At 39.3% G+C, this 26,249-nt stretch overlaps 1 protein-coding gene and 2 pseudogenes across 3 annotated transcripts in view; all 3 read left to right on the forward strand.

Moving 5' to 3' along the window:
* Positions 1-8,866, forward strand: part of pde4ba (phosphodiesterase 4B, cAMP-specific a) — a 201,962-nt gene extending 193,096 nt beyond the window's left edge. For all 3 annotated transcript variants that reach the window (XM_088350230.1, XM_088350231.1, XM_088350232.1), the window contains 7 exons: positions 1,979-2,265; positions 3,182-3,346; positions 4,826-4,925; positions 5,010-5,164; positions 5,256-5,378; positions 6,854-7,036; positions 7,544-8,866. In XM_088350230.1, coding sequence (XP_088206356.1) covers positions 1,979-2,265; positions 3,182-3,346; positions 4,826-4,925; positions 5,010-5,164; positions 5,256-5,378; positions 6,854-7,036; positions 7,544-7,963 — 1,433 coding nt within the window. In that variant the 3' untranslated portion in view covers positions 7,964-8,866. The remainder of the gene's footprint in view (positions 1-1,978; positions 2,266-3,181; positions 3,347-4,825; positions 4,926-5,009; positions 5,165-5,255; positions 5,379-6,853; positions 7,037-7,543) is intronic.
* Positions 8,867-16,245: 7,379 nt separating this feature from the next.
* On the forward strand, positions 16,246-16,338 carry LOC148355133 (U2 spliceosomal RNA; annotated as a pseudogene).
* Positions 16,339-17,652: 1,314 nt separating this feature from the next.
* Positions 17,653-17,784, forward strand: LOC148355134 (U2 spliceosomal RNA; annotated as a pseudogene).
* The last annotated feature ends 8,465 nt before the right edge of the window (positions 17,785-26,249 follow it).

The raw sequence follows: 26,249 nt of genomic DNA on the forward strand, positions 1-26,249 counted from the left end.
ATTTAGCAGGCCCGATTGTTGTTTTATTTATGGCGTGCCGGATGAATTTTAGAGGAGTTCTGTATAATATAGATCTACTGAAGTGCCCTTACGCCAGGTGCAGGTAGGCAGGATGACTATGTGACACTTAAGCTTGTACTGAACACTTTATCAGCATTTTCACTCACAACATTAAATGATGCTCGGGTGGGGACTCTTGTCAGTTGCAATAAAGCATGCATCCAACACCTCAATGCTTTTTTTCTTTTACATTTTGTCTTTTACAGGACTTGAACCGTGACCCCACTGCCTTGCAAATGCCCTATTATGCAGGCTGCACAGGTCCAATAGAGCTTAATTTAACAGCTTAATTTGCTGTTCTTGGTGTCACAATTTGTTCAAACCACAGACCAAAAATAATCGACTTTGGCCTGGACGGATCTATTGACACTAACAAAGATGTTATATAATGAAATTGTGAATATGCTTGATTGCTATTAAGATTTTCGAGAAGGGTTGTTCAAACCTCACATTGTGCTTGCTGTTAAAAAAGTCATATTGAAATGTAATATTGTGAATGTGCTTAATTGCTGTTGAGATTGTCATGATTGTTTTTCTGTTATTAGTGTCAATAAATTTGCTCAAACCAAAAAAAAACAAAAAAAAAAACTGGCTGCAACTCTGACGGGAGGCAGAGGACAGCTACAAATCTGGGGAGGGCGTGAGACGAGGAGGAGAGCGTGAGAATGAAAGCTATTATTTGAATTAAAGCTGGTAATTGAATGTAACGCGCCACAGGCGGATAAGGCAGCAATGAGGCAAGTCGAAGCTTGACAGGGAAGCTCTCGGATCAGATGACGAAGCGCTCAAAAAAACACTCGAATCGCTGATGGTGTAAAACGTTAGGGGTTTTTTTTGTTTATTTTTGCTTAGGTGGGACACATGTATTTGGGAGTTTACGTCACAGTCTATTAGTCATCAGAATACTGAATGCTAATTTCATAGAAAACTACACAGGAGCGAGGTATCTTACCAACAGATTAGTGAAGTGTGATGAAGTGGAAAAAAGTCAGGCAAGAGAGAGAAATTTGTAATTTTATTCTGGTTTGTATTGGACAACTGGTGATAGGAATGAATGGAGAGGTGTTGTGAAAGGATAGTGGGATGGGCATGGCACCTGTATGATGCGGCTGGGGTAAACCAGTGAAAGCTGTTGGGCCCTGCTGTTGAACAGAAGAGTGTGTTGTGTCACCATGACCCGAGTGACATTGACGCTTTGACCATGACCAACTTGGGTGCCGAGGTGCTTAACTTTTGGGTTTTTTCACTTTTGGGTTGGTCATGGTCAATTTTTTTTGTGTGTTTTGCTACTTTTTCCTTTTTTCTTTTCTTTGATTTTGTGTTCGTCTTGCTGTCGGTCACCCCCCTTGGGATATGACCCGAGTAGATTGATAGACAGATAGATTGGACAACTGTAAACTAGATTGCATAGGATGCCAGTTTATTATTTTGACTATTAATGTGCACTATTGTTCTTTGATATCCACAACCTTTAGGGCGGATCTGCAATTGTTAGTTTTAATAAAAAGAAAACTCATAAGAGAGCTTTTAGAAAAGATTTGGAATTTGGCATCGTGAGGTTTCTTGCACCGTGCTCTCTTGGCAAGTTCAAGCTACATTGATGTCCTTTCTCCTTATTTTGAGGGGCTACTTAACTATAAACTTATCATAGATGAATAAACAATAGTAGGCGGAAGACATAGGATCGACTCTTCCAATAAATACCCGGACGACGATTGAGCGCCCACTCGACAAAAGGCCACAGCTGTTTCCATAGTGCAGCTCGATTCTCAGGTAGCAATTCCAAAGGAAACAAAGAGCCACTATGCTCATTTCAATGGCTCCTTTATCGACTTCTCCTTCACACACGCACAATTGCTTTATTATTTCTAATGAGAACACTGTGTCCCCTCTTTTTTCTTTTATTGCCATTGCGTAGAAAAACAGAACGAGGTGGAGATCCCGTCCCCGACCTCAAAAACGCGGGAGAAGAAGAAGCAGCACAAGCAGCAGCTGATGACGCAGATCAGCGGCGTCAAGAAAATCTCCCACGGATCGTCGCTCACCAGCAGCAGCAGCATCGCGCGTTTCGGCGTCAAAACGGATAAAGAGGAGTTACTGTCCAAGGAGCTGGAGGACCTCAACAAATGGGGGCTGAACATTTTTACCGTGTCGGAGTATTCCAACAGCAGACCTCTGACCTGCATCATGTACGCCATCTTTCAGGTGGGAAACTCCTTGCACACATTCCAAACTTTTGATATTAAAAAGCCGAAGATTTTTTAGCGCACTCTGTTTTTATACACAGAACGCAATTTGTCTCTAGAGTATTAAAAAAAACAACAAAATGTGCTTGTTTGAAACTTAGAGTGGCAATTTCTTTTACCAAAATGAGCAGTTTATTCAAGCATGGAGACTTAGTCTTGCTTCAAAATCAAGAAGCCTTAGACTATAATACAAATCTCGAGTCAAATTTTTTTGGTTGTTGTATGAATTTAAAAAAGTGGTAGATATCTTTAATAATCGATAAGCATTTATAAGGGGGGAGGCAGTAGCCCCCAAACAGTGAGTATTTCCTTAGATGCCATTTAACACAACTCAGCACAGTTTAGTTCTTTAATTAATAAAACTTGTTTTCTGAGTTGCATTATATGTCCAGGAGCTACTTTCAGTGGAGATGTTATAAAAATGCACATTTTTTTAGTGACTTGGCTGTCAAATCTGTCAAAAATGAGCTCCCCACGTGCTGAAAATGTATGTAATTTCTTTTTGGGGTAAAATTAACATTTGTAATATTTTTCTTTGCTAGATTGAAGGTCATAAAATTGAAAAAGGCACCAAAAAATGGTGCACCCTCTTTGAGAAACTGATAGCGGAGTGCAGCTCTGCAGAAACCCCCAGGTGGGACAAGGGTGCTTGGGACGTGACGAGGGAGAAAATGAACTAGCAAAGAACCAAGGGGTCGGAGGACTTCTAAAGAGAAAAGGACAAATTGTGACAGGGGGAAAAGAACGGTGGGAAGTTAAGACAAGCGTGACCAGAGCTAGATAGAGAGGAACCCTATCGAGAAACCCGAACCTGGTTGCAGGGTTGTGAAACTATCTATCAAATTATTCACATATAACATCGCTTTGTTTTTCAGGAGCGAGATTTACTAAAAACGTTTAAGATCCCGGTGGACACATTTGTGGCCTACATGATGACGCTAGAAGACCACTACCATTCCGACGTGGCTTACCACAACAGCCTGCATGCTGCTGATGTAGCCCAGTCCACGCACATCCTTCTCTCAACGCCAGCCCTTGATGTAAGTTACAACATGAAGTACTTTTGCTTGTTTTCCCCCCCATTTTTACTTTTTTAATGATTATTGGTTTTTATTTAAATATATTCATTGTAATGAGAGTATATGCTATAGGAAACAATGATAAAACAAACTGGATTGAAAATAATAATCTGATTTTTAAAATGTTGTTTGTGGTATTTTTTAAAGGGATACTGTATTATTTAGCACCTCCTCGTGGTCAACATTTTAAAACAATAAAAACAATATTGAATTAGATAATTAAGCACAAATACACCATCTTAAAAAATGCATTTTTTGGAAACACTTTTTAAAGGCTTTGCATTGGAAGAAAAGCGCGATTATTATTTTTTGTGTTTTTGAATGGAATTAGACGAATCTTTCCTAAAATAAGCAGAATCAGCTGGCAGATCATCATAAATTTGCTCATTTTGAATAAATTTAGTTACGAATAACAATAGCAATCTATAACTACCTTTTTATTGCTTACGTTTAAAGGGACAGTGTTTATTATTTTGTGCTTCCTAGTGGTGAAAAAAAAAAACAAATTAAAATAACAACATTTATTTAAAAAAACATACCAACATAGAAAAAACTCATTTTAAATATGGATTATTAATTAACATTATTAATATATTAGTTAATTTAAATATGTCCATTGTGTCTATACATTATGGTTTAAATAGATTGCGACAATAAACTGCTCTGTAAATTTCTATCAACATCTTTTTTTAAAGATTTAGTTTTTGCAGCGTCGCCCTCTTGTGGCCACTCTCTGACCTGGATCTAGAGATTTTTAAAAATTAATAATTTGCACATGATGTCAATTGTAGGGAATATTTTGTTTTGTTATCCGAACTTGTTAAAAAACTTTCTGTCATTGATTTTTTGGGGGGTTGGGAGTTTCATGTCTATAAAGTACTAGCAGTAGTGTCAGTACTTGGTATTGGTATTGGATTGTTATTAACACTGGACATTTTTCAAAGTTTTTTTTGTTTGAGATTGCATAGGATATGAGTTTGTTCGTTATTTTGACTATTATTCTTGCTATTTAGACTCGTATGCACTGTTGACATCGTTGTCACTATTAGACAAAAGTGTTCTTAGATTTCCACAGCCTTTTGGGTGGTCCTGCTTTTTGTAACTTGAGAGATTGAAGAAGAAGAAAGGGCTCAAGGGAGGGTTTTTAGAACAGATTTTGCAAAGTATGGTCCTCTCCTGTTTTCCTTGCAAGTTCAAAATGTAGTGATGTCTTCTCTCCTTATTTTGAGAGTCTACTAGATAATACGTTTTTTTAATGGCCACTTTGCCACCAGAGAGTATAAATATTATTACAATTATAAATTCATGATTTTAAGGAATGCAGTTATTAATAAAAATACCTTTTTCTAAATCCATCCTTGGGGCATCAAAAACTTCCAGTAGTGTTTGCTGGCATTGGTACTTGTAACTCAAGTGTGCATTTCTTTTGCTTTTCTCCAGGCTGTATTCACTGATCTGGAAATTTTGGCAGCCATCTTTGCAGCTGCCATCCACGATGTTGACCACCCTGGGGTGTCAAACCAATTCCTCATTAACACCAGTAAGTCTCGTCAATGTTGTTGCTTGATGAAATGTCGGGGTAACCGTGGCATGAGCGACCAAATTTTCTTTGCCTGGCGAGCAGACTCGGAGCTCGCGCTGATGTACAACGACGAGTCGGTTCTGGAGAATCATCACCTGGCTGTGGGATTCAAACTCCTGCAGGAAGAAGGTTGCGACATCTTCCAGAACGTCACCAAAAAGCAGCGACAGTCTTTACGCAAGATGGTTATCGACATGGTGCGACACCTTGATTGAGATTTTTGTCCAAATCCTTTCTCAAATGCTCCTTGTCAATATAAGGATTTTTGTGGGTATTCCTGCCATGCAGGTTTTAGCGACAGACATGTCTAAACACATGAGTCTGTTGGCCGATCTGAAGACAATGGTGGAAACCAAAAAAGTGACCAGCTCTGGAGTGCTTCTGCTTGACAATTACACTGACAGGATACAGGTGAGGGCTCAAGACAATACTTTTGCTGTAATTTCTGAAATTAAAGTCAGAATTAAGAACTGCAGTCTACTTTTTTCAGCCTAACTTAAATTGTGGCTAAAATATATATTTACAATTTCAAACACTGCATCTTTGAATATGGCGAGGCATATCATTTTTTTCGTGCGGGAAAAACATTTTATCCAACTATTAGACTAATAAAATGAATGAGTAAATCACAGAGGTCCAATTAAATTGTTGAAAAAATCATTAATCAAAACGTTTGTGATTGTGAATTTGTCACTTGTACTTACTCTCATCAACATAGAAAATACTAGAAACAAAATGTATAACGCGGTTTTGAAGTCAAAAGCGATCACGCTTTTCCACAACACACGCACTCTAAATACAAAACAACGCGGTGACATTTATAAAACCCTTTAAGAAAAATGTGTTAGCCAAAATTGGGAGGCTTGACAATACTTAATTTACACAATATTTATGCCTAATAACCCACAAATCAAGTCCTCAATGTATGCATATGATTTGAGCAGCAGTGTAGCTTATCTATCAAAAACACTAATGTTGCTTTACATATCATCGGCGTCCATGTCAGGCGGCAAGTTTCCTTTAATCCTTAAGGAACGATGACAAGCAAATGCACAGTAAGACACGACACAGCCCTCATTCGCATATTCTTAGGATTAAATGTGCGCTCATTTTTTGTAATCGCGATTTTGAATGGTCACCTGATCTAAAAACACGTTACTTAAACCACTCGGATTATAACTGAAAATTGGGCATCTGAAAGTGTGCGCGAGGTGTGCGCCGAGCTTATCGTAAAAAAGGGACGTGTATTCGTTTTTTATGGCATTTTTATTGCTGTTTTAGCCTGCGACCCAAAGTCCGGTGCAGTTCCTGAATCTCCATAGTTTCTTTGTGCGTATTAGCAGTGGTTTTCCATTACGCTACACAATGCAGTGTGGTCAAATAATACACACTGTCCCTTTAGAAAAAAAAACATGGTATTTTGTTATGCTGGTGTTAATGACAGGGCTTGCTTTTTCAGGTTAAGAAATGCATAGTGAGAAATGCACGTTAGTAGTTGGTGTTTGTTATGTATAGTGTGGTTCTATTTTGATAAATCTATTCTGTATTTTTATATTGGACAGCTGCAATGACATTGTCTTTGATGCCAGTTCATTACTTTAACTATTATTGCGGACTATTGTTATTGACTTTTATGAACTGTTTATATCATTGACACTTTAAGCCAATGATGTTGCTGTTCTTTTGATATCTACACACTTCTATTTTCAGTAACCTAGGAGATTTAATAAAAAGAAAGTGCTCTGGGGAGGGCTTTTAGAACAGGTTGGAATTTCTTACCAGAGCTTTTGCGAGTTAAAAATCCATTGATGTCTTCTCTCCTCATTTTGTTGGGCTACTAAACTATCAATATGTCATGATGTAATATAGATTTTTTTTTTCTCAAGGTGCTGCGAAACATGGTGCACTGCGCTGACTTGAGCAACCCCACAAAGTCCCTCGAGCTTTATCGGCAATGGACGGATCGAATCATGGACGAATTCTTCCATCAGGGAGACCGGGAGAGGGAACGAGGAATGGAGATCAGCCCCATGTGCGATAAACATACAGCTTCAGTGGAAAAGAGTCAGGTGGGTTCGGAGCAGTGTTGGGGGTGTTACTGAAAAACACTAACTAAATACAGACACTAGCCCCTGTGCCCCAGATTACTGACAACCATAAGTAGTGCGTTCTCTGAAAGTAATGTTTTAATGAAGTCAAGTTGTGACGCCCTTAATCACAAATCTTAAAGGGCTCCACAGACTATTTCAAACTACAGACTATTATTGCACCATCCCTATCGAAAACCTACATGAGGGCTAGGAAAAAACTCAGAAACCTCAACATGAGGAAAATGAAGGAACCTCGAGAAGGGACTGCACATGAGGAAATTCCAGGATGACCAGGCTGCAACGGATGTTGCAATAACAAATAATACACAGATAATGGAGCATTATGGGAAATAGTTCTACCAAAACAATGTTGTAAAACGTGGTAAAAGTCAGTGTGATAATGACATAAAATCTGGCTGGAAGTGGTGGGCAAAACATTTTTAAAAAACAGTCAAATCTAATGTGTTTTGTTTTTCTTTCTTCCAGGTGGGCTTTATCGACTACATAGTCCACCCTCTGTGGGAGACCTGGGCCGACCTGGTCCATCCTGACGCACAGGATATCCTGGACACGCTGGAGGACAACAGAAACTGGTACCAGAGCATGATCCCCCAGAGCCCCTCGCCACCCTTCTACGATCAGGTTTCCCACGGACACAGTGGCGGGACTGGAGGCCAGGGAGGCGGAGACAAATTTCAGTTTGAGCTGACCCTGGAAGAGGAGGATTTGGACGGGATCGACAAAGATGGGGAAGAAGACGACGATCCGATCGAGGACGAGGAAGAGGACAGTCTTGGGGATTCTCGTTCTCCTTTGGACTATCGGGAGCCTGACGACAGCGACATTACCGAGCTCACGTCCGAGATCGAGATCGTGACGCAGGAAGCCTCGCCCACGGACACATAATGGACTCCCGTTTATTCCTGACAGCGTTTTGGTAGAATATGGGGTAGACCCTCGTGCAGCTGTGCGTTTTTGACGAGCCAGCAGAAGCAACGGTTCAGTTTTGGCCCGCACGGGGCCGGTCTTGCACTTGGCTGTTTGAAGCCAGAAGGGTGGTTTTGGGGGAGCGGCTTCTGAGTTCTCAGGAAATATTAAACTGCAAACGTTTTAGTTTTGAGGCGAGAATCAAAGGACTTGGGCCAGTTTAGGAAAAAGTATTTTCTGAACCTGGCAGTAAATGAACATTGACACTACTGAGAGAAATTTTCTAACTTAAGATTTTGTTGTTGTTTTTTACAGATAAGATATAGAAGTAGCGTAGAATAAGATCTACTGATGGAGACCTGTTTGTATAGCAAGAGAAAGTGTTTACTTTTTCCTGTACCATTTGTCAGAGAACTTTTGTGTGCCTTTTTTACAAATGTCTTTATATAGTTTTTTTATTTATTGAACACTCTAGTACAGTATGTCTGTAAAATGTTTTTTTTTTCTTATCTGAGAGTAAAATCGTTTTTGTATGTTGAAGAAAGAACAGTCTTCCGTGTATTGGGCAATAGAGAAATACGTCAACAAACTACCATTCAATGCGCACATTTACCTGAGCACAATATTGTCATGGAACACAACCAATTTTATGTCAACAATGTTACATTTGCATCGAAAGATTTCCACGCAAATATGTTTTAATGCATTTCAATAGTTTTCTGTTTAAGTACTCAAAATAGTGATACGTATATGTGGGCTTCCTAGCTATTTAGACCAAAAAAACATAATACTTAAGTAACTAACTATTTGTATTCTCTTTCTAAAGGAGCATGACATCCATATTATTATTATTTTTTTCAAACCTAAAATAAAAACGGACCTAAAACAGGGTGGTCATATTTTCTTGATTAAAAACCAGGACACTGTATATCCACTGAAAATTGAATATGCAAGAAGTTGTCACTATAAACTGCTAAATGGTCCCAATGATTAGCTTTAGCTAATAATAAATGCTATTTTGGTTCAACAGTACAAACAAGTCAATGCATTGCTGATACTATCTTAGCTAGCAGTGCTAAAATTAATTGGATGTATCACCTTAGTTAGTGGTGGACACTACCTTGTTTGACAGTTAAGCAGAAAAAAATCGATTAGCAAATGCTAAATGCTATCTTTGGGTGACAATTCAATTTCCCCACTCTTATCTGCTGGCTGTGTCATTTACCTCGCTTTCCAACGCGGAAACTCGACTGAATTTCCTATTATTCTTAGATTGAGTTCGAGTCCTCCTTGCACAAAAATATTCAACACGTAATTACACTAAAATTCCAGCTTTACATTCCTGTTATTGTACGGATCGATAAGGAAGCTGTGTGATTGGCGCTAACCTGTTTAAAAGTCTGACAACTCAAAATGAAGTGCGAAATGCATAGGGATTTGGAACACAAGGGTCAAAATCTGGACTGGTTAAAAATCTCGCTTAAAGCTAATAATTACTAGCACTGCTAGGGGTTATTTTGGCCACGATTTGTTCAAACTTACAGGGCCTTTTCCACCTCACTTCCTGGAAGGTGGAGCATAGCATAACAAGGTGTTTTATCTTTTGTAGTGGTCCAATCAAACAAAGGCTAAAATGCAAACCCAATATTCTAGTTTTCGAAAATGGTCCCCCGCCCCGCACTTGCCCGTCTGATGCAATGCCCTTCTACCCCTATGCAATCAGGCCCCGAGTGCTACATGATTGGAAGGGCTTCTTCCAGATGCCAGCTTTGAAAGACACTCTGGGGGCCTCATCAGCCCCTCTCGGCCCCGTGGACACAACCCAAAATAATCAGGCCAGCTATTTCTTTCCCTCAAGTGCTGCTTCCTCCCATTGACGTCATATAAAGGAGGGAGGGGAAAAAAACGCATCAGGTTTCTGGGACAGTTGGGGCATTAGAATTTGACACAGATACTGTATAGTTCATAGATATTATAATAAGCTTGAGGTACGCTATTTCGACAGCGAACAGGAATCTTTCCTTTTTTTTTTAATCATACGTTTAACAGGATTTGTCAACCTCACATTTTTACTCTGCTTCCACAGCAAACTTGGTTGATATACTACAATGGTACTTTGTTAACTTTCACTCCATGATACTTAGCTGGTTTTATGCATGTACAGTATGGGAGGTTTTGTATATGACGTGCGTATGTTTGGGTGCGAAAATGTTGACTTTGCCATCGGCCTTACATTTGTCCCGATCACGCCTCACCTTTGTCCAAAACTGTTTGTCGCTAGAAGCTCAAGTGGGTCTTTCTGCTGTTTATAACAGTGTATATTTATTCGATATATTAAGCATGTAAATAAAAATGACGGTGTAATTTTCTAATTTATATGCACTAGCATTACCGGGAAGTGGTAGTGTCTCGTGTGTAGAGAGCTCTGGAATATATTGTTCTATAACTATATTTACACACGACACAATGTAACGTTGTGTATATAATTGCACAATGCACCCATCAGGAAGAAGCTAAAGGAATGTGGTTAGTATGTGGTAACCTTGTAGCTCCAAAATCACCAAAGTTTTCCTTGATACAAAAACTGCAATAAAACAATTAGGGAAAAACACGTCCATACTATCAATCAAACTAAAAAGGATCACTTTAACAATTAATTGATGGGATTCCAATCATGTCTGACCGGTTTAATTATTTCTCCGTTGGAATACCATTGATTGCCAACCGTTTGATTTAAACCTAAAGATCATCATTTTAGATACAAACGGATGGGATTCCAATCATGTCTTATCACTGCACTTATTTCTTTGTACGAAATAAGACTAACTAATAAATGGAATTAAATAGAATAATTTTCACTACACTCTCATGAGATACCAATCACTTATTTCTTTATACGACCATCGTTGATTGCTAATATTCGGAATTAAACTTAAAAATTGTATCTTTAGATATAAATAAGATTTCAATCATGTCTCATCTCTGTACTTATTTCTTTGTAGAAATACCGTTGATGACTAATTTGAGTTTCACTGTGTTTGAAGCTACAAGGTTGTTATTTGTTCACACCAATAAAGATAGGGGACGGACCAACAACGCCAAATATGTGGAAATATTTTTGCAAAGCTAAATAACCGTGAGCCTCGTTTCCAAACACAAATACACAAACTGCTTATATTAGCTCACGTCTTTTTAATAGCGATCGTTAATTTCCCAGGTCCAAGTTTTAGTAAAGGACAAAACCGCTAACTGTCTTGCTGTTTCACGTAAAAGTAGACCTCACTGCAACGGTTTCGGTGGCATGCTAAAGTGCACGACACTCGTACGATCCGGCAAAATGCTTTGATGTAACTGTGCTACTTTGTATACTATTCCTGACCAAACTTGTTCTTAGTTTTTGGAAGGAAAATGTTCAGTATTGTCATTGATTATCTAAGTTTATGGTCCTGGTTGTCAAAACGGTTAGCCTAAATTAAGCACTAGCTGCATGAAAGTTCATCTTTTTATTTCATATTTTTCTCTTTTTTTGATGGTCAGAAATACATCTAGGTCCACCCGTTGTTGTAGGTGGGTTAAGAAATTGTTCACACAATGTATGGCATTCTATTGTTTATTGTGTTGGAATAATAAGTTGGAAATAATTTTTATAAGAAGTGATTAAAAGAAAAGCATGACTATATTTCATGTGCTTCTGCTTTTTATTCTAGTCAAGTCATCTTTATTTGTGACGCCCTTAATCGCAAAGAGTCTCAAAGGGCTACACAGACCACAAATTATTGCAAAGCACAGACTATTATGACACCATCCCCTGATCTAAAACCTACATTAGGGCAAATAATACACAGATATTGTCAACATAAAATATAGGTTATCCATATGCTGTAGAATGGAAGTGTGTTTTAAGCTTAAATTTAAACATTTCCACTGAGGTTGCAGATCGAATCTCAGGGGTAAGAGCATTCCACAGCACCGGGGCCAGAATGGAGAACGCCCTCGAATCTGCGGATCTCTTCTTGGCTCTTTGGATTACTAGTAGACCAGCATTTTCAGAGCAAAGGCTCCGGACCGGAACATAGGGGTAAATTAAATCTGAAAGACATGCGGGAGCAAGTCCACGCATGATTTTGTATAATTCCAACAGAACCTCAAAATCACATCTTAAGGAGGCCAATGCGGGCTAGCTAAAATCGGGGTAATGCTATCAAACTTTCTTCTTAGTTAAAAGCCTCACTGCAGCATTTTGTACCAGCTGAAGGCTCTTGGTTTTGGATTTCGGGAGACCGGAGAGAAGTGCATTACAGTAATCGAGACCGGAGGTAACAAACGCATGAATTATAATCTCTAAATCCGACTAAAACAGCATAGGGCAAATTTTAGCAATGTTGCGAAGATGGAAAAAAGCTGTTCTCGTAATATTCCTAACATGTGTTTGAAAGGACAGATCGGGGTCAAATATGACACCTAAATTTTTGACTGAGTCACTCTGAGTGACATTACATTTGTCAATGTTCAGAGCAGTTTTTGAGAACAAGTCATTTAGATGGACCAATAACTAACATTTCGGTCTATTCAGAGTTAAGGCGCAAGAAGTTGAGTGACATCCATTCTTTTATCTCAGTCGGACAGGCCTCCAAATTCCCACAGTTTAGTGTGGCAGATTCCTCCATCAGAAAATATAGTTCCGTGTCAACTGCGTAACAATGGTAACTATATACATGCGAATAATATCACCTAATGGAAGAATGAAATGCGGAACACCACAGGTAACACTAAAGGACTCAGATGTCATTTTCACCATATTTAACACCATATTTTTTTACTCACTCAATGTTGATGCTAAACACTGCCAAAAATAAAATCTCATCCCATTGGCAAAAAAATGTTATTTTAAGCAAATTCTGGTTTCATGAGAGCTTTTTTCTTTTTCTTCGAGAAAATTAGGAAAAAATATTCTTGAAATAACAAAAATTGTATCAAGTGCTGAATCTTTTATTAATTTTAAGTATTTATTTTCTTCTTAAAATGTACTGAATAATCTACCATTTGATAGATAAAACAGTTTTGGTTATTTTAACTATTCATTTTTTCAAGAAGCAAGATAAATATATTTAGAAAGATGAAACACTATACTTAAATGAGAATTTTTTGGGTCAACGTTTTTTGGGGTTTTTTTGTGCAAAATTGCGAAAAACAACCAGTAAAATGAGACAAAAATATTGTTTGAAAAAAGCAACAACAGTTAAAAAAATTACCAACAGAATATGAAAGTTAATACTGGAAAAATATTTTTAGTTTCTTATTTTACAATATGTCCTCAAATTTCAACGTGATAGTTTTTGCAATGTAAAGTTATGGGATTAAAAAAAAAAAGAACGTTTGAAGATAATAAAGAAGAATGATACATCTAAATACATCAATAAAAACGAGAAAATATATTTTACATGAGAAAAATACCTCCAAAGTAAATAAGAAATATTTTCACTGACAGACTTTTTAGTACACATTTCATAACTGCATTTTGTATTTCCTTGGGTTGTCTCTTAAAGTGGTTGGATGATCTGAAACGTTGAGTTATAAATATGCAAAAAACTCTGAAATCAGGAAGGAGGGGATACTTTTTCAGAGCATTGGAGATGCACAAGAAAAAGAATAAAACAACATAGCTTATATGCCGTTGTGTTCACTATATTTTTCTGACCAAATGGGAGTATTATATCATCAGACTCTAAAAAGTCCCAGAAATCCTATTTTTCAAATTTCATTGCTCCCAGGCTTTCCATATTGCGTATCTCCACAGATCATTGCTTGCGTCCATGTGACGAAAACCGAAATAAATGGGACAGGGAGCCTCCCTGGGTACCGCTTAAAAAGACAGTGACGTCTGTCTCGTTCAACATTTCCGACCTTTCTTTTTTGTCCGAGGTGATTGTTAACTTGGGAATTGGTAATGAGTCTTGAAGGACTGAAAATTCCCCACAATTGCATCCCAACAAACACTATATTTAACATTAACTGAACTTTGATTCATGGGTTAGTCCCTCTAGCACCAGGATTTATTTACCAAATTCATACACGCATACAGACGCTCCCCTACTTACGACCATTCGACTTACGATGAACGGTAGATACGATCATTTTTTTCGGGATGTCAAAAAATCTCTGGACATTGCTGTAAGTTAGATTTTGCATTGTGTAAACCTTTTTCTGAGTACAGGACAGTACTGTAGTGCTTTTTTCCGCCGCTACTGGCGTGTGGCGCTGTGAGATCTCATTCAGCATCCACCCCGAAGAAGAAATACGGCTTCTACTTCATGGTTCGTGTGTAGACATACAGTACTACGTGTACTGTATCAAGCGTGTAAGAACGTTTATATTTTTATTGTTTAAAATCTCGTGCATCCATTCAATATGGTTGGTGTTTTGAAACAAAAGTGGAATAAGAAAGCTTAATGCGGTTGGGAAATGGTCGGAACGCATTTTTTCGGTCACTTTTTACTACGGAAGAAGACCTTTTGAAGCGCATCTTCCAAAAGTAAACTCAACTTTATTTATCTTTATAGAGCATATTATTTTATGAAATGTTTATTTTTTAGCAAAGAACAATGCAAGTTACTTATACAAGCCTTAAACATACTTGTATGAACCTTAAACATACAAAATATAGCACTGAAGCAACTTACAAACAAATACAACTTACAATCGTCTCGTTCGTAAATTGGGCAGCATCTGTACACCGACTATATTTTTCACACTATTACAGTACTGTAATTGTGTTCATTAAAAATTCAATTAATTCCTAATGTTAAATTCATTGGACTCATATAATGTTTTATTTTTGCTATATCCTGGATAAGCATATTGACCATACCGAGAAAAACCTAATGTGCATTTTTTAAGTCTAACACTACAACATTCAGGATTTTGCATTTTTCTGATTCCCAACTTGAGACTATCTGTATGATATCAAGGTGGTAAAAATTAATTTGACAATCGTTATGACCTACCCACAAAATTGTTTTGGGGCTAAAACATGATATACATCACCACCTATTAACAAAGTCTTTTTCAAAGACGTATGTTTACGGCATTTATCTGTAAGTGAATCTGATGCACCTTCAAGTTGGGAAAAGTAATGGATTTGCGATCTATGGTCTATGACAGCACAATACATTAGAATACATTATTGCAAAAGAGAAATCTATTTTTTTCATGGATGGATGGATGGATATCATTTTTATTGGAGTGTAACAAGAAATTGGATTTATTTTTAGCCTTAAAGAACTTCTTACAACCTCGATGACACTGAAAAATCACAATTAGAATCAGAATCCATTTGCGAAGATGAAAGAAAGGAACAATTGTTGAAACATCTGTATGCTATGGCTGCATATAGGGCCGGAGTGGGCCCAATTCTCAGCCTGGGAGTTTACCACCCACTTACCTATTGGAGGAAGAATATAGATGAATGGAACAGCAGCAAGCTCATTTGATGCATTGTTATTGGGAAGACATTCAGGAAGATGTTGGAAAGTTAACAGAAAACACTTTACCATTTTTCTCGTTATTTTTTTTTTTAGCTTTACAGTTGCTCCCCTATTTACAAACAGTTGACTTACGCAAAACAGTAGATACTATCATTTTTTTCAGTTGTGAGCACCTTTTTCCGAGTACAGGACAGTACTGTAGTGCCTCTTCCCGCCACGTGGCGCTGTGAGAGGTCACCCAGCATCCACACCGAAAAAGAAATCCGGGCTTCTACCTCCTAGTTCGTGTGTGAACATACATGTACCGTACCTTGCGCGCTAAGAACTTTGATGTTTTTATTGTTAAAAATCTCGTGCATCCATTTAATATGGTTTGTGTAAATTGTAAAGAAGAGGCGAGCCGTTTCTTTTTAAACTAAAGTGAAATAAGAAAGCTTGATGCGTTTTTGTAAGCCCAAACACCACCTTGACATGAGCTAGCCATTGAGGAAGTCTCCCGTTTGAGCCACCAAAAATGTACTTCACAGCTTGAGTTAACTCTAGTAGTTGGAAGAAAGCTCTTTATTTTCCTTGGCTTAAACTTTCTTAAAGTAAAACCCACCAAGATCTATTTTTGCTTTAGGTTAAATCAGTGCACTTTGAGCCATTTATTTTTGTTTGTCTCGTTGTCCCATAAACAAGACTGCAGACAATTACTGCTAGAAGAGCAAAGTACCATTAAATCCAGACTAGAGAGCGCATCTGATTTTAAGCTGCACGCACCACATTTTGCCGACATAATTTGATTTTTGCATTTCGGAGATGGAATATGAGCTTGCTCTGTCCACTCCACGCATCGGCCCGGTATTGCAGTACCTCCGGGAACGGTGCATTCGCAATGATCGCAGCAAGGCTTTGGGGCTAGGACCTTAGCTTGGCCTTTTGGCTGAGAGTAAGTGTCCCGGCTCCTAGGCTTTGTAGCGTATTATGAACTGACCGATAACGGATAATGGATAATGAATAACGAAGATAGATCAATAACCCTTAAAAACCCCAAAACCCCATCAGGTTAGCACTGCTCGTTCTATGCGTTTATACTGTCATTGGCGTCGGTATTAAGAGTATTGTTAATTATTAATTTTACAATTCTAACCATTTTAACATAGTTAGAAGTAAAGCAGCCGAGTCCTGCCATGGCCGGGCATTATACCGGCGGGCGGAGACGTAACTGCGTGAGATTCTTGCTCAAAGATGTTGTGGCAATTTCGGAGGGAATGTCAAGGACGGATTTTATTAACAAGTTTGTTGAAAAGATTCTGAAGTTTAAAAAGGAGGAGGTACATGCTGTCATAAAAATGACTTCTGGCAAAGGCTTTGATGTGAGTTTTGAAACGGCAGCTCTTTATCAAGAGTTTTTGGAATCGCTTTGAGGGAGTGAGGTCCCAGTTTTCAGGATTTACAGTGGAGAAGCTGACTGATAATGCTAACAAGATTGTCGTTGTTAGAATGTTTAGTGAAATAATCAGTGCTGATGACGTCTGTTATTGGTTGAGTAGATACTGCTCAGTAAAAGGCCAGGCTATGAAGGTGAGGTGTGAGAAAGGCTATTGGAATGGTGCCTGGAAGGTACCAGTCCAACTACGGCAAGATCCTCAGGGCTTTCAGGGACTGAAACAAATTCCGTCGACTATATTCCTGGGGGAAAACCGTGGCTTTATCCACTATCAAGGGCAACCGAAACTCTGTCGCAAATGTGGTGAGCATGGGCAAATGGCTGAGGTATGTGATCGAATTTTTTGTGGAAAGTGCAGAACAATTGGACATTGTAGCGTATTATGAACTGACCGATAACGGATAATGGATAATGAATAACGAAGATAGATCAATAACCCTTAAAAACCCCAACCCCCCCCCCCCCCCCCCCACTCCACGCATCGGCCCGGTATTGCAGTACCTCCGGGAACGGTGCATTCGCAATGATCGCAGCAAGGCTTTAGGGCTAGGACCTTAGCTTGGCCTTTTGGCTGAGAGTAAGTGTCCCGGCTCCTAGGCTTTGTAGCGTATTATGAACTGACCGATAACGGATAATGAATAACGAAGATAGATCAATAACCCTTAAAAACCCCAAAACCCCATCAGTGGCATACAGACATTTTGAGGAGGCAAATATTGGCCCAATATTGCAGTATCACCTAGAACAATGCAATAGCCTTTTGTGTACTTTCTATGAAGTCACTATCTTTGATTTTTGCATTTAGGAGATGGAATATGAGCTTGCTCTGTCCACTCCACGCATCGGCCCGGTATTGCAGTACCTCCGGGAACGGTGCATTCGCAATGATCGCAGCAAGGCTTTAGGGCTAGGACCTTAGCTTGGCCTTTTGGCTGAGAGTAAGTGTCCCGGCTCCTAGGCTTTGTAGCGTATTATGAACTGACCGATAACGGATAATGGATAATGAATAACGAAGATAGATCAATAACCCTTAAAAACCCCATTTACGGTAAACCGTCCTCGTCTTTCTCCTCATGACGGTCGCCTGTAAGGGCGTCTTCCTCATAATCGGATCGAACCTCTGCCCTCCGTCATCCAGACTCTTCGAACATAAATTAAGCAGTCTACCTCGGCGCACAATTCCACCAGTCCAAATTTTACCTTTTGTACTCGAGTGCCGCTGGTGGCCGTTAGAAAAATTACATAAATTGGACTTTTCACTGAATAAGCCGCAGGGCTGAACATTTGGGAAAAAAGTAGCGGCTTATAGTCCGGAATTTACGGTAATAATGTTATTGAATGACTGCTTTGGTGTTCGATTTAAATATGTGGTCCTCATTTATCAGAACTAGGTTGAAATCAGAATAATAATACAATCGTTTCTATCAATATTACATTGTTGCCTAACAGTCTATACATGGAATTTTGTGTTTGAGTTAAGAAGCAATGTTCACCTGTTATACATCTCCAATGGCGGCCTTTTTGAGAATTGCTGTTGAGTGGAGGTGCCCTCATAGTTTCAGCCAATGACCAATCATAACTCTTTTTCAGAAAGCAGGCGAACCGCGATTGGTTTTCAGGTCATTCCTGGGGCTCTTTGATGACATACTCACTCGATAACAAGTGTCGGAAATCATTTATAATAAGTTTTATTATTTTGGGTCGGATGGCTGTCACATTGTAAATTGTGTAATATGCTTTACTGACACTTTATCGGTGATCTCCACATCAAATTTGTGCTTACATGGTGTGTTGTTATCGTAAGCACAGTTATCTTTCAATTCTTTGTCTGAATAGTTGCTTTTCAAAATATAAGCCACAGGCCTACTTTGTGTCCCTCGGGGCTGCATTATCCTTGGGAAAGGACCAAGTAAATCCGTCTTGTGATGGATTGCAGCTATTTATACCTCAGAGTAAATTAGGGGTGCAATGAAGTGGCTGAGGCGACGACCGAGACAAGAGCAACGCCATGGACTGTTTACTGTACAGTAATGCAGACATGCAATGATTAAGTGTTTGTCACATTAATAAGATAATACATCTTGGATATAAAGAACAGTGCTGGAAGATTTTAAGTTGTTCAGATATTACATTTTCCTGTTGGTTTTTCTTTTGTACTATTATTAATAGTAGCTTAATAGTATTAAGCTTGCATTTTTGTTGGTCACATTTAAGTTGCTATAATGACTGATTGAGTTGATTGGTCTTAAGGCAGATAGTAGCTCCGGTTAGTGGCACTATTGGCCCGAGTTATCTCAAGATTCTTTTTGCGCAACAAGGAAAATGTCGCCATTAACCTAATGCCAATCTGGTCAACCATTGCCTGCGTTTTAGGAGGAACCAAATGTTAAATAGACATATATGTATATATGTATGGAAGATTTTAAGATGCTATCTGGATCAGTGTACTTGGAGAGGCACAGCCAAGTAGCTAGGATAGTGGACAGGGCCATCTGCAACCAGTATGGCATAAAGTACCTAAAAGACCCAGAGTGGCCATACCACAGAAGGTCGCTGAAAACAAGAGGACCAAGATCAAATACCAGACTGACAAGCAGCTCTTGACTAACCAATCAGAGTTAGTGGAGGGGGACGGAGAGCAGAAGAGAATAGCTAACTTAACAAAGAAGGAACATGAGAAACTGGAGAAGTACCTGGAGTGACTAGAGAAGTAAAGAATAGCTGGAACAGATGTAAAAGATCAAGGCCAGTGTGATCCCCATAGTGGGGGCACTCGGGGCAGTAATCCCAAAAGTGCTGAGTGGTTAGCGTGTCCGCGGCACAGTTCTGAGGTCATGGGATGAAATCGAGCTACCAGCCTTCCTGTGTGGAGTTTGCATGTTTGTCCTCGTGCTTGCGTGAGTTTCCTCCGGGTATTCCAGTTTCCTCCCACATTCCCAAAAACATCCAAAAAATTGGGGCGGCAGTGGCTCAGTAGGTAGAGCGCTCGTCTTGGGATCAAGAGATTGCAGTTCGAATCCCGGTCGTCCGTGTTACATGTCGAAGTGTCCTTGGGTAAGACACTGAACCCCTAATGCCCCCAATAAACAGGTTAGCGCCTTACATGGCTGCACGGCCGCTATTGGGAAATGTGAAGCACACTGTAAAGCGCTTTGGGAAGTCTTGACTTGAAAAGCGCTATATAAATGTAGATCCTTTCATTTAATTTCATGGCAAGTTAATTGGCTGGTCCAAATTGCCCTTAGATGTGAATGAGTGAGTTGTCTGTATCAGTGTGCCCTGCGACTGGCTGGCAACCAGTTCAAGGTGTCACCTGCTCACTGCCTGAAGATATCTGGGATGGGTTCCAGCTGACAATTCCTGTCGTCTATCTATTCTGGACTCTCTAAACTTTGCCAACCTTGAGTGTTTACCGAACTGCGTCTTTTTGTTTCCCAGTATTTGCCCAATTCCCATGTTTCTTTTATCATTTCCTTTTTGCCACAAAGCAACTGCTGTCATTCAGCTCGTGTGTCATCGCTCAGGTAAGCCTCACATACACATGTCGTGTCCAGCATGGTCGCCGTGGCGACCGGCTGGCCCCACCCCCTGGGCACGGCTGCAGTAGATCAGCTAATTTGCGTGTGTGCTACTTAAGGGTGGGTTGTGGGTTTTGCGGGTGCTGGCTCATTGCATTTTCTGTCTGCATTTCCCGTTCTGTTTTGCTCTGTCCTGTTTTGTTTGAGTCGGAAGAAACCTGTGTTTGCACGTTTTTTGTTAAAGCCTGTTTGTTCTGTCTTGTCCGTGAGTTTTGGACGACTTTTATTTTGGTAAATAAAAGTTTTGATCTTCAACGCAATTGAGTTCTCCCTTCCTGCCTCCTGCCTCCGTTCTGGTCCGGTCTCCCTTGTGACAGAATGAGCCAGCCAAGAAATGAACTCAGCGGACGATCCCATCCCCCCACCCCTGCCGAGCGCCGAGTCCGATCCGTCCGACGCCAATGGCGCCTGCCTCTCCTCGTTCCTGCTTGTTCGGAGGAGGGAGCGGGGTTGCCCCAATCGAGAGCGTCGACCCATTCGGGGGTGCGAGGGGGGTTTTGGGTATTGCCCCGGGAAGATTTGACGCCTGCCTGTTCGACTCCGCTGCCTGCCAGTCCGACTCCACTGCCTGCCAGTCCGACTCCGCTGCCTGCCAGTCCGACCCCCCTGCCTGTCCTGATTCTGACTGTTCTGATTCCGCCTGTCCTGTTTGCCTGTTCTGATTCTGCCTGTCCTGATTTCGCTTGTCCTGTCCTGTTTGCCGGTCCTGATTCTGCCTGTCCTGTTTGCCGGTCCTGATTCTGCCTGTTCTGTCTGAATCGCCTGTCCTGTTTGCCCGCCGGACCCCCCCTGCCAAGTCCGGTCGTGAAGCCTGTTTGTTCTGTCTTGTCCCTGAGTTTTGGACGACTTTTATTTTGGTAAATAAAAGTTTTGATCGTCAACGCAATTGAGTTCCTGAGTTCAATTGCCTCCTGCCTCCGTTCTGGTCCGGTCTCCCTCGTGACAACACAATTTAACATACATACTGTATTTATATTTATTCATTCATTTTACTAACCTCTCCTCTTCACTAGGGTCACATGGGTACCGAGCCCATCGTAACTGACATTAGGCAGTGGGCAGGGGAGACCCTGGACTGATTTCCAACCAATCACAGGACACACACACAGACTATGTACTGATGATTTGTAGTCACCAATTAACCTGCCATGCATGTTTCTGGAATGTGGGTGGAAACCGGAGAAAGAATATTTGTGGCAACCCTGCATTTAATGTAGGCTAACAAATGTTGGAGTTGAGCAGGGCTTCTTTCACACTGTCGGTGACGACCAGGTCCTCTCCATCAGGTTGCCATGGCAACTGTGCCAGACAGATTTTTCCAGACATTTCCCTGTGGGATAACATTGTCGTCATTTGCGAGCAACATTTTCACAGCTTAGATCGCTTTAACATATCAACATTTCCTAGAAATTAAATAAATGTAAAAATAAAACCTCTTAGAAATCATTTTCTGGAAAACGGGTCAAGTTCTCAGGTGTAATATTCATCGCGATTTTATGAACAGAACTATATCAAATTTCAGCTAAAATTGAAAATAATTCTGTGTAAGAAATGATGTACAAATCAAGCTCCATGAAGTTCTAGGGACATTTTTCTCTAGATGACACTACTGTAAGTTGAAAGATGCAGGAGAAATCTAGAAATCAAGAGCATCATACAGAGGAGGTCTATATGAACAACAGAAGGTGAGTCTCACATATCATAATGGTTATTTTTCATTTAACTTTGCAATTTTGGGATTTTCTACTCAGAAATCACTGAATTTTCACCTGATACTATGAATATTAGTAATACAATTAGTAAGTAGCGTATTACTGTAATTAGTGGCTTGTCTCATGGCACAGGGCAAAAGTGAGACCAAGGATTTAGATGGAGGATTACCTATCAAATTAAATTGTGCATTTCTTGAAAGTTAGCAGCATATCAACTTAATTTATATGTTAAGGTAAGCCAATAAGATGTGTTGTCTATGCTACAGTTTATATATTGCTTTCTTTCTCTGCCAATCAAATAATTAACAAGTTGTAACAAAAATACTTAATCAATATAAACAGGGAAAAGTCTGGAAATGCATTTATTTTATTATTCTAAAAATAAGTCCTACATTGGCATTAAAATGTCTAAAACCCAATTTTTGAAGGTCTTAAAAATGTGAACACAAGAATAAGAATTATATTTTTTGAACTAAAATGATTAAGTAACATTTATCGACTGTCTTTTTAATAATTCACCGATTTACTTTCGTGGCAATATGGCGTGACCTCTACAATGGAACGATCAAAACGGTGATGTGGTTTCAGTCGGGCCTTTCAGAGCAGTTGCGTGTTTTAGGTCTTCCCACAATACACATAGCAAATTTGGACAGATACCTTTGCTCCCTTCTCAAAATTTCTTTATTTTCCTCATGTTGAGGTTTTTGAGTTTTCCTTGCCCTCATGTAGGTTCTAGATCAGGGGATGGTGTCATAATAGTGGTTTGCAATAATATGTGGTCTGAGCAGCCCTTTGAGACTCCTTGTGATAAAGGGCTATACAAATAAACATGACTTGATATGTAGGTTCATATATTTCTAATGAAGGGCCTCACCAGACATAAACCTCACAGCATGTCACTGTCTTTGAAATATGAACAGTAAGTCACACTGTAATGGAATGCGTTCGTGTGTGCAAGGAAATAAGTTATTACATGATTTATCTTTCAGGATGTGTTCTTTTTTTCCCGTAAAATTACTCTGTGTTTATGTCTCATGTTTCTGAGAATGAAAACTAATTCCGTCCCATTAATCAAGCTCAATACATAATTACCAAGTGCTTGAGAAATTGTTAAACTGTATGCTGATCATATTTCGCAACAGTATGTCTGTGAATGGTTGTGAAAGACTTTTAGCACACTGCAGATACAAATAAATTTTATTTGGCATATTTTTGCCTTATGTTTGTCAAAAAAATGAAATTAAAATGGAGCAGATGTCGTTCCACATAATGAGTTACATACACATTCACCAATTAGCAGTAGCGTTCATGAAAATTGGCCTTACTGTTCAATTTTTGTTGACAACAATTAGGATTTTTTAAAGCTTCTCTGTCAGCCTACACGAAGCATACCACAGTATTCATTAATAAGCTGGCAAAGTTGTAATTATTTTACTATGTCCTTTGCAAGTGTATGTATCATCGAAACCTGGCTACTTTTCACATGTATATGCAGTATCTGACAAAAGTGACATGTATAGGTTGTGTTGTTAGTTTATGATGTTTGATATCCGGAACAACACTAAAATACATTGACACAATAAACAGTAGCCAGTGAACATCTAATAGTATATAACTGTAAATGCAATATACATTTTATGCTGTACACCTGTGTTTTTCAGTGTCATTATGGGTTCATTATGTCTGTAAAGTAAGTGAATAGATGTACTGTATGTAGTGCCTTGTAGTCAATATTATTGATGTAGTTGAGGTTCATGCCTGATGTGGCACAGTCAGATTTACAAATAAATTAACCTGCATCTTATTCTTCATTTTAGTGGCAGAGCAATAAAGCACTATATGAACCCTAGCAAAGAAAAAAAACGGTTTTGTGTTACCTTAACTTATAAATGAAGTCTATGTGCTGCTTTTTTTGGATCAATGCATCAAAATTCATAATTCTCCATTATTAAAAAAAAAAGTCCATGCAATGACAAAAAGGACTGGATGGCTTGACTTGCTGTTAATTTGCTAATACTATCATCAATTAAATTGCTTTAGGCTGAGGAGTGCTCCAAATCAGAATCCTTGTTAGCACTATCGCCCTCTGCCATGAGGCAAGAAAATTGCATGCCTCAACCTGCATCTGCTCCGTATAGTAATACTTTACATACTGACTGTATCAATAATGTCAAAATTCAGCAAACTCCAAATACGAATCCTTGTTAGCACTATCGCCCTCTGCCATGAGGCAAGAAAATTGCATGCCTCAACCTGCATCTGGTCCGTATAGTAATACTTTACATACTGACTGTATCAATAATGTCAAAATTCTGCAATTTCAAAAGCGAAAATAAGAGAAATTTGAAGTTTAATAAGTCACCGTTTACTTTTAACGTCAACGTTTCTATACGTTTTTATTTATGTAATTACTATGTCACTTATACTGCGTTACCCATTCATACTTTCTGTAATCCTTATTTTACTCTTCGAGGAAATCATTATGTTATGGATGTTTTATGCTTCTGCAGTTACCATGTCCGTCATGATGGTAATTGATGATGATGATGAGATTTAGCTTTGTTAGCCATTCCTAATTTGCTTTTTCTTGTACAGCGATGCTGGTCAGAAGGTCCGTGTCAAAAGACAGAAACAGTAAACAGAAAGTCTTTCAACAAAATACTATACAAGCCCTTTTACATACGTATAATTATTAAACCGAGAGGTGGTTAACACACAGGTGAATAAGTGGAAAGACTGTTTAACCTATGAGAATGCACTATGCAAATCAGTGTTTCTGGCACCATATAAATAGTGTGATAATAGGATAAGCTCTAATGCCTTTTTGTCTCTCATTTACACTGGTAGTCTAGATGTAAAGTGCCAGCGCCTTCCCTGCTGAGATTGAGGTTTTGATTCCCTTTGTGATTAATAGTTTGCGATTTTAATCAACCACACTTACCAAATGATCAATCATTGCACTATTATATGATGTAATTGTATCAAAAGCCCAACAGTTTCACACTTTCAGGCCAAATTGAGGATATTCTATGCGCCTTATTGTCTGGAAAATAAGGTACTGTGTGTCATGTTCAACTCCCAGTACAGACAAATGATACTCAGCGGGTAATAGCCAAAATCAGGGAAAAAAAGGAGCACATGACTTTGTAAATACTTCTAAAATTACGAAACAAAACTAACCGTGGTCCTGCTTCTAAGCTCAAGATTTTTAACTACAGTACTTACTGAAAAACACTTGCAAAAACACTACCTCACACGAATGTAAAATGGTACTCATGTCTATGTTCTTGCACATGTTGACTGCACTATGTTTACTGCTTACCTTGCACAATGTTGACCATTTTTTTCTGCACTATGATGACTATGTTTGCAACAATGCATATGTTGACTATTTTTTTGCACTATGATGACTTTTGCACCAAATGCAAAATTGCACAACCCTTGCGATACCAACTGTATTACAATACCAACTGTATGTAACATCCTACATGCCGACATTTCTTGTGTAAATATCATCTCATCAGCACACAACTTATCCTCAGTAGGGTCGCAGAGGTGCTGGAGCCCATCCCAGCAATCATCGGGCAGTGGGCAGGGGACACCCTGAACTGGTTGCCAGCCAATCGCAGGGCACACGGGGATAGACAACTCACTCATTCACACCTAGGGACAATTTGGACCGGCCAATTCACCTGAAATGCATGTTTTTGGAATGTGGGAGGAAACCGGAGTGCCTGGAGGAAACCCACGCAAGCACGGGGAGAACATACAAACTCCGCACAGGAAGTCTGGAGCTGGATTTGAACCCACGCAGGAAGTTCCCAAGACATGAACTGTGCCGCACATGCGCTAACCACTGCACCGCCGTGCTGCCTGTGTAAATGTCATGTAAATTATAATTATAGCCTTATCCTCCTTGTTTTATAACCTTATCTTCTCTGTTCCTTTATCTTCTTGGCTTTTTACCTCACTGTGAATGTGTGAAACTGGAGTGTCATGCCCAATTTCATTGTCACAATATGTTAAACCATTTTGTAACAATGACAATAAAGGTATATT

This window comes from Urocampus carinirostris, chromosome 12 (genome assembly GCF_059441175.1).
Source record: "Urocampus carinirostris isolate Australia breed hairy pipefish chromosome 12, RoL_Ucar_1.0, whole genome shotgun sequence".
NCBI classification, from domain to species: Eukaryota; Metazoa; Chordata; class Actinopteri; order Syngnathiformes; family Syngnathidae; genus Urocampus; species Urocampus carinirostris.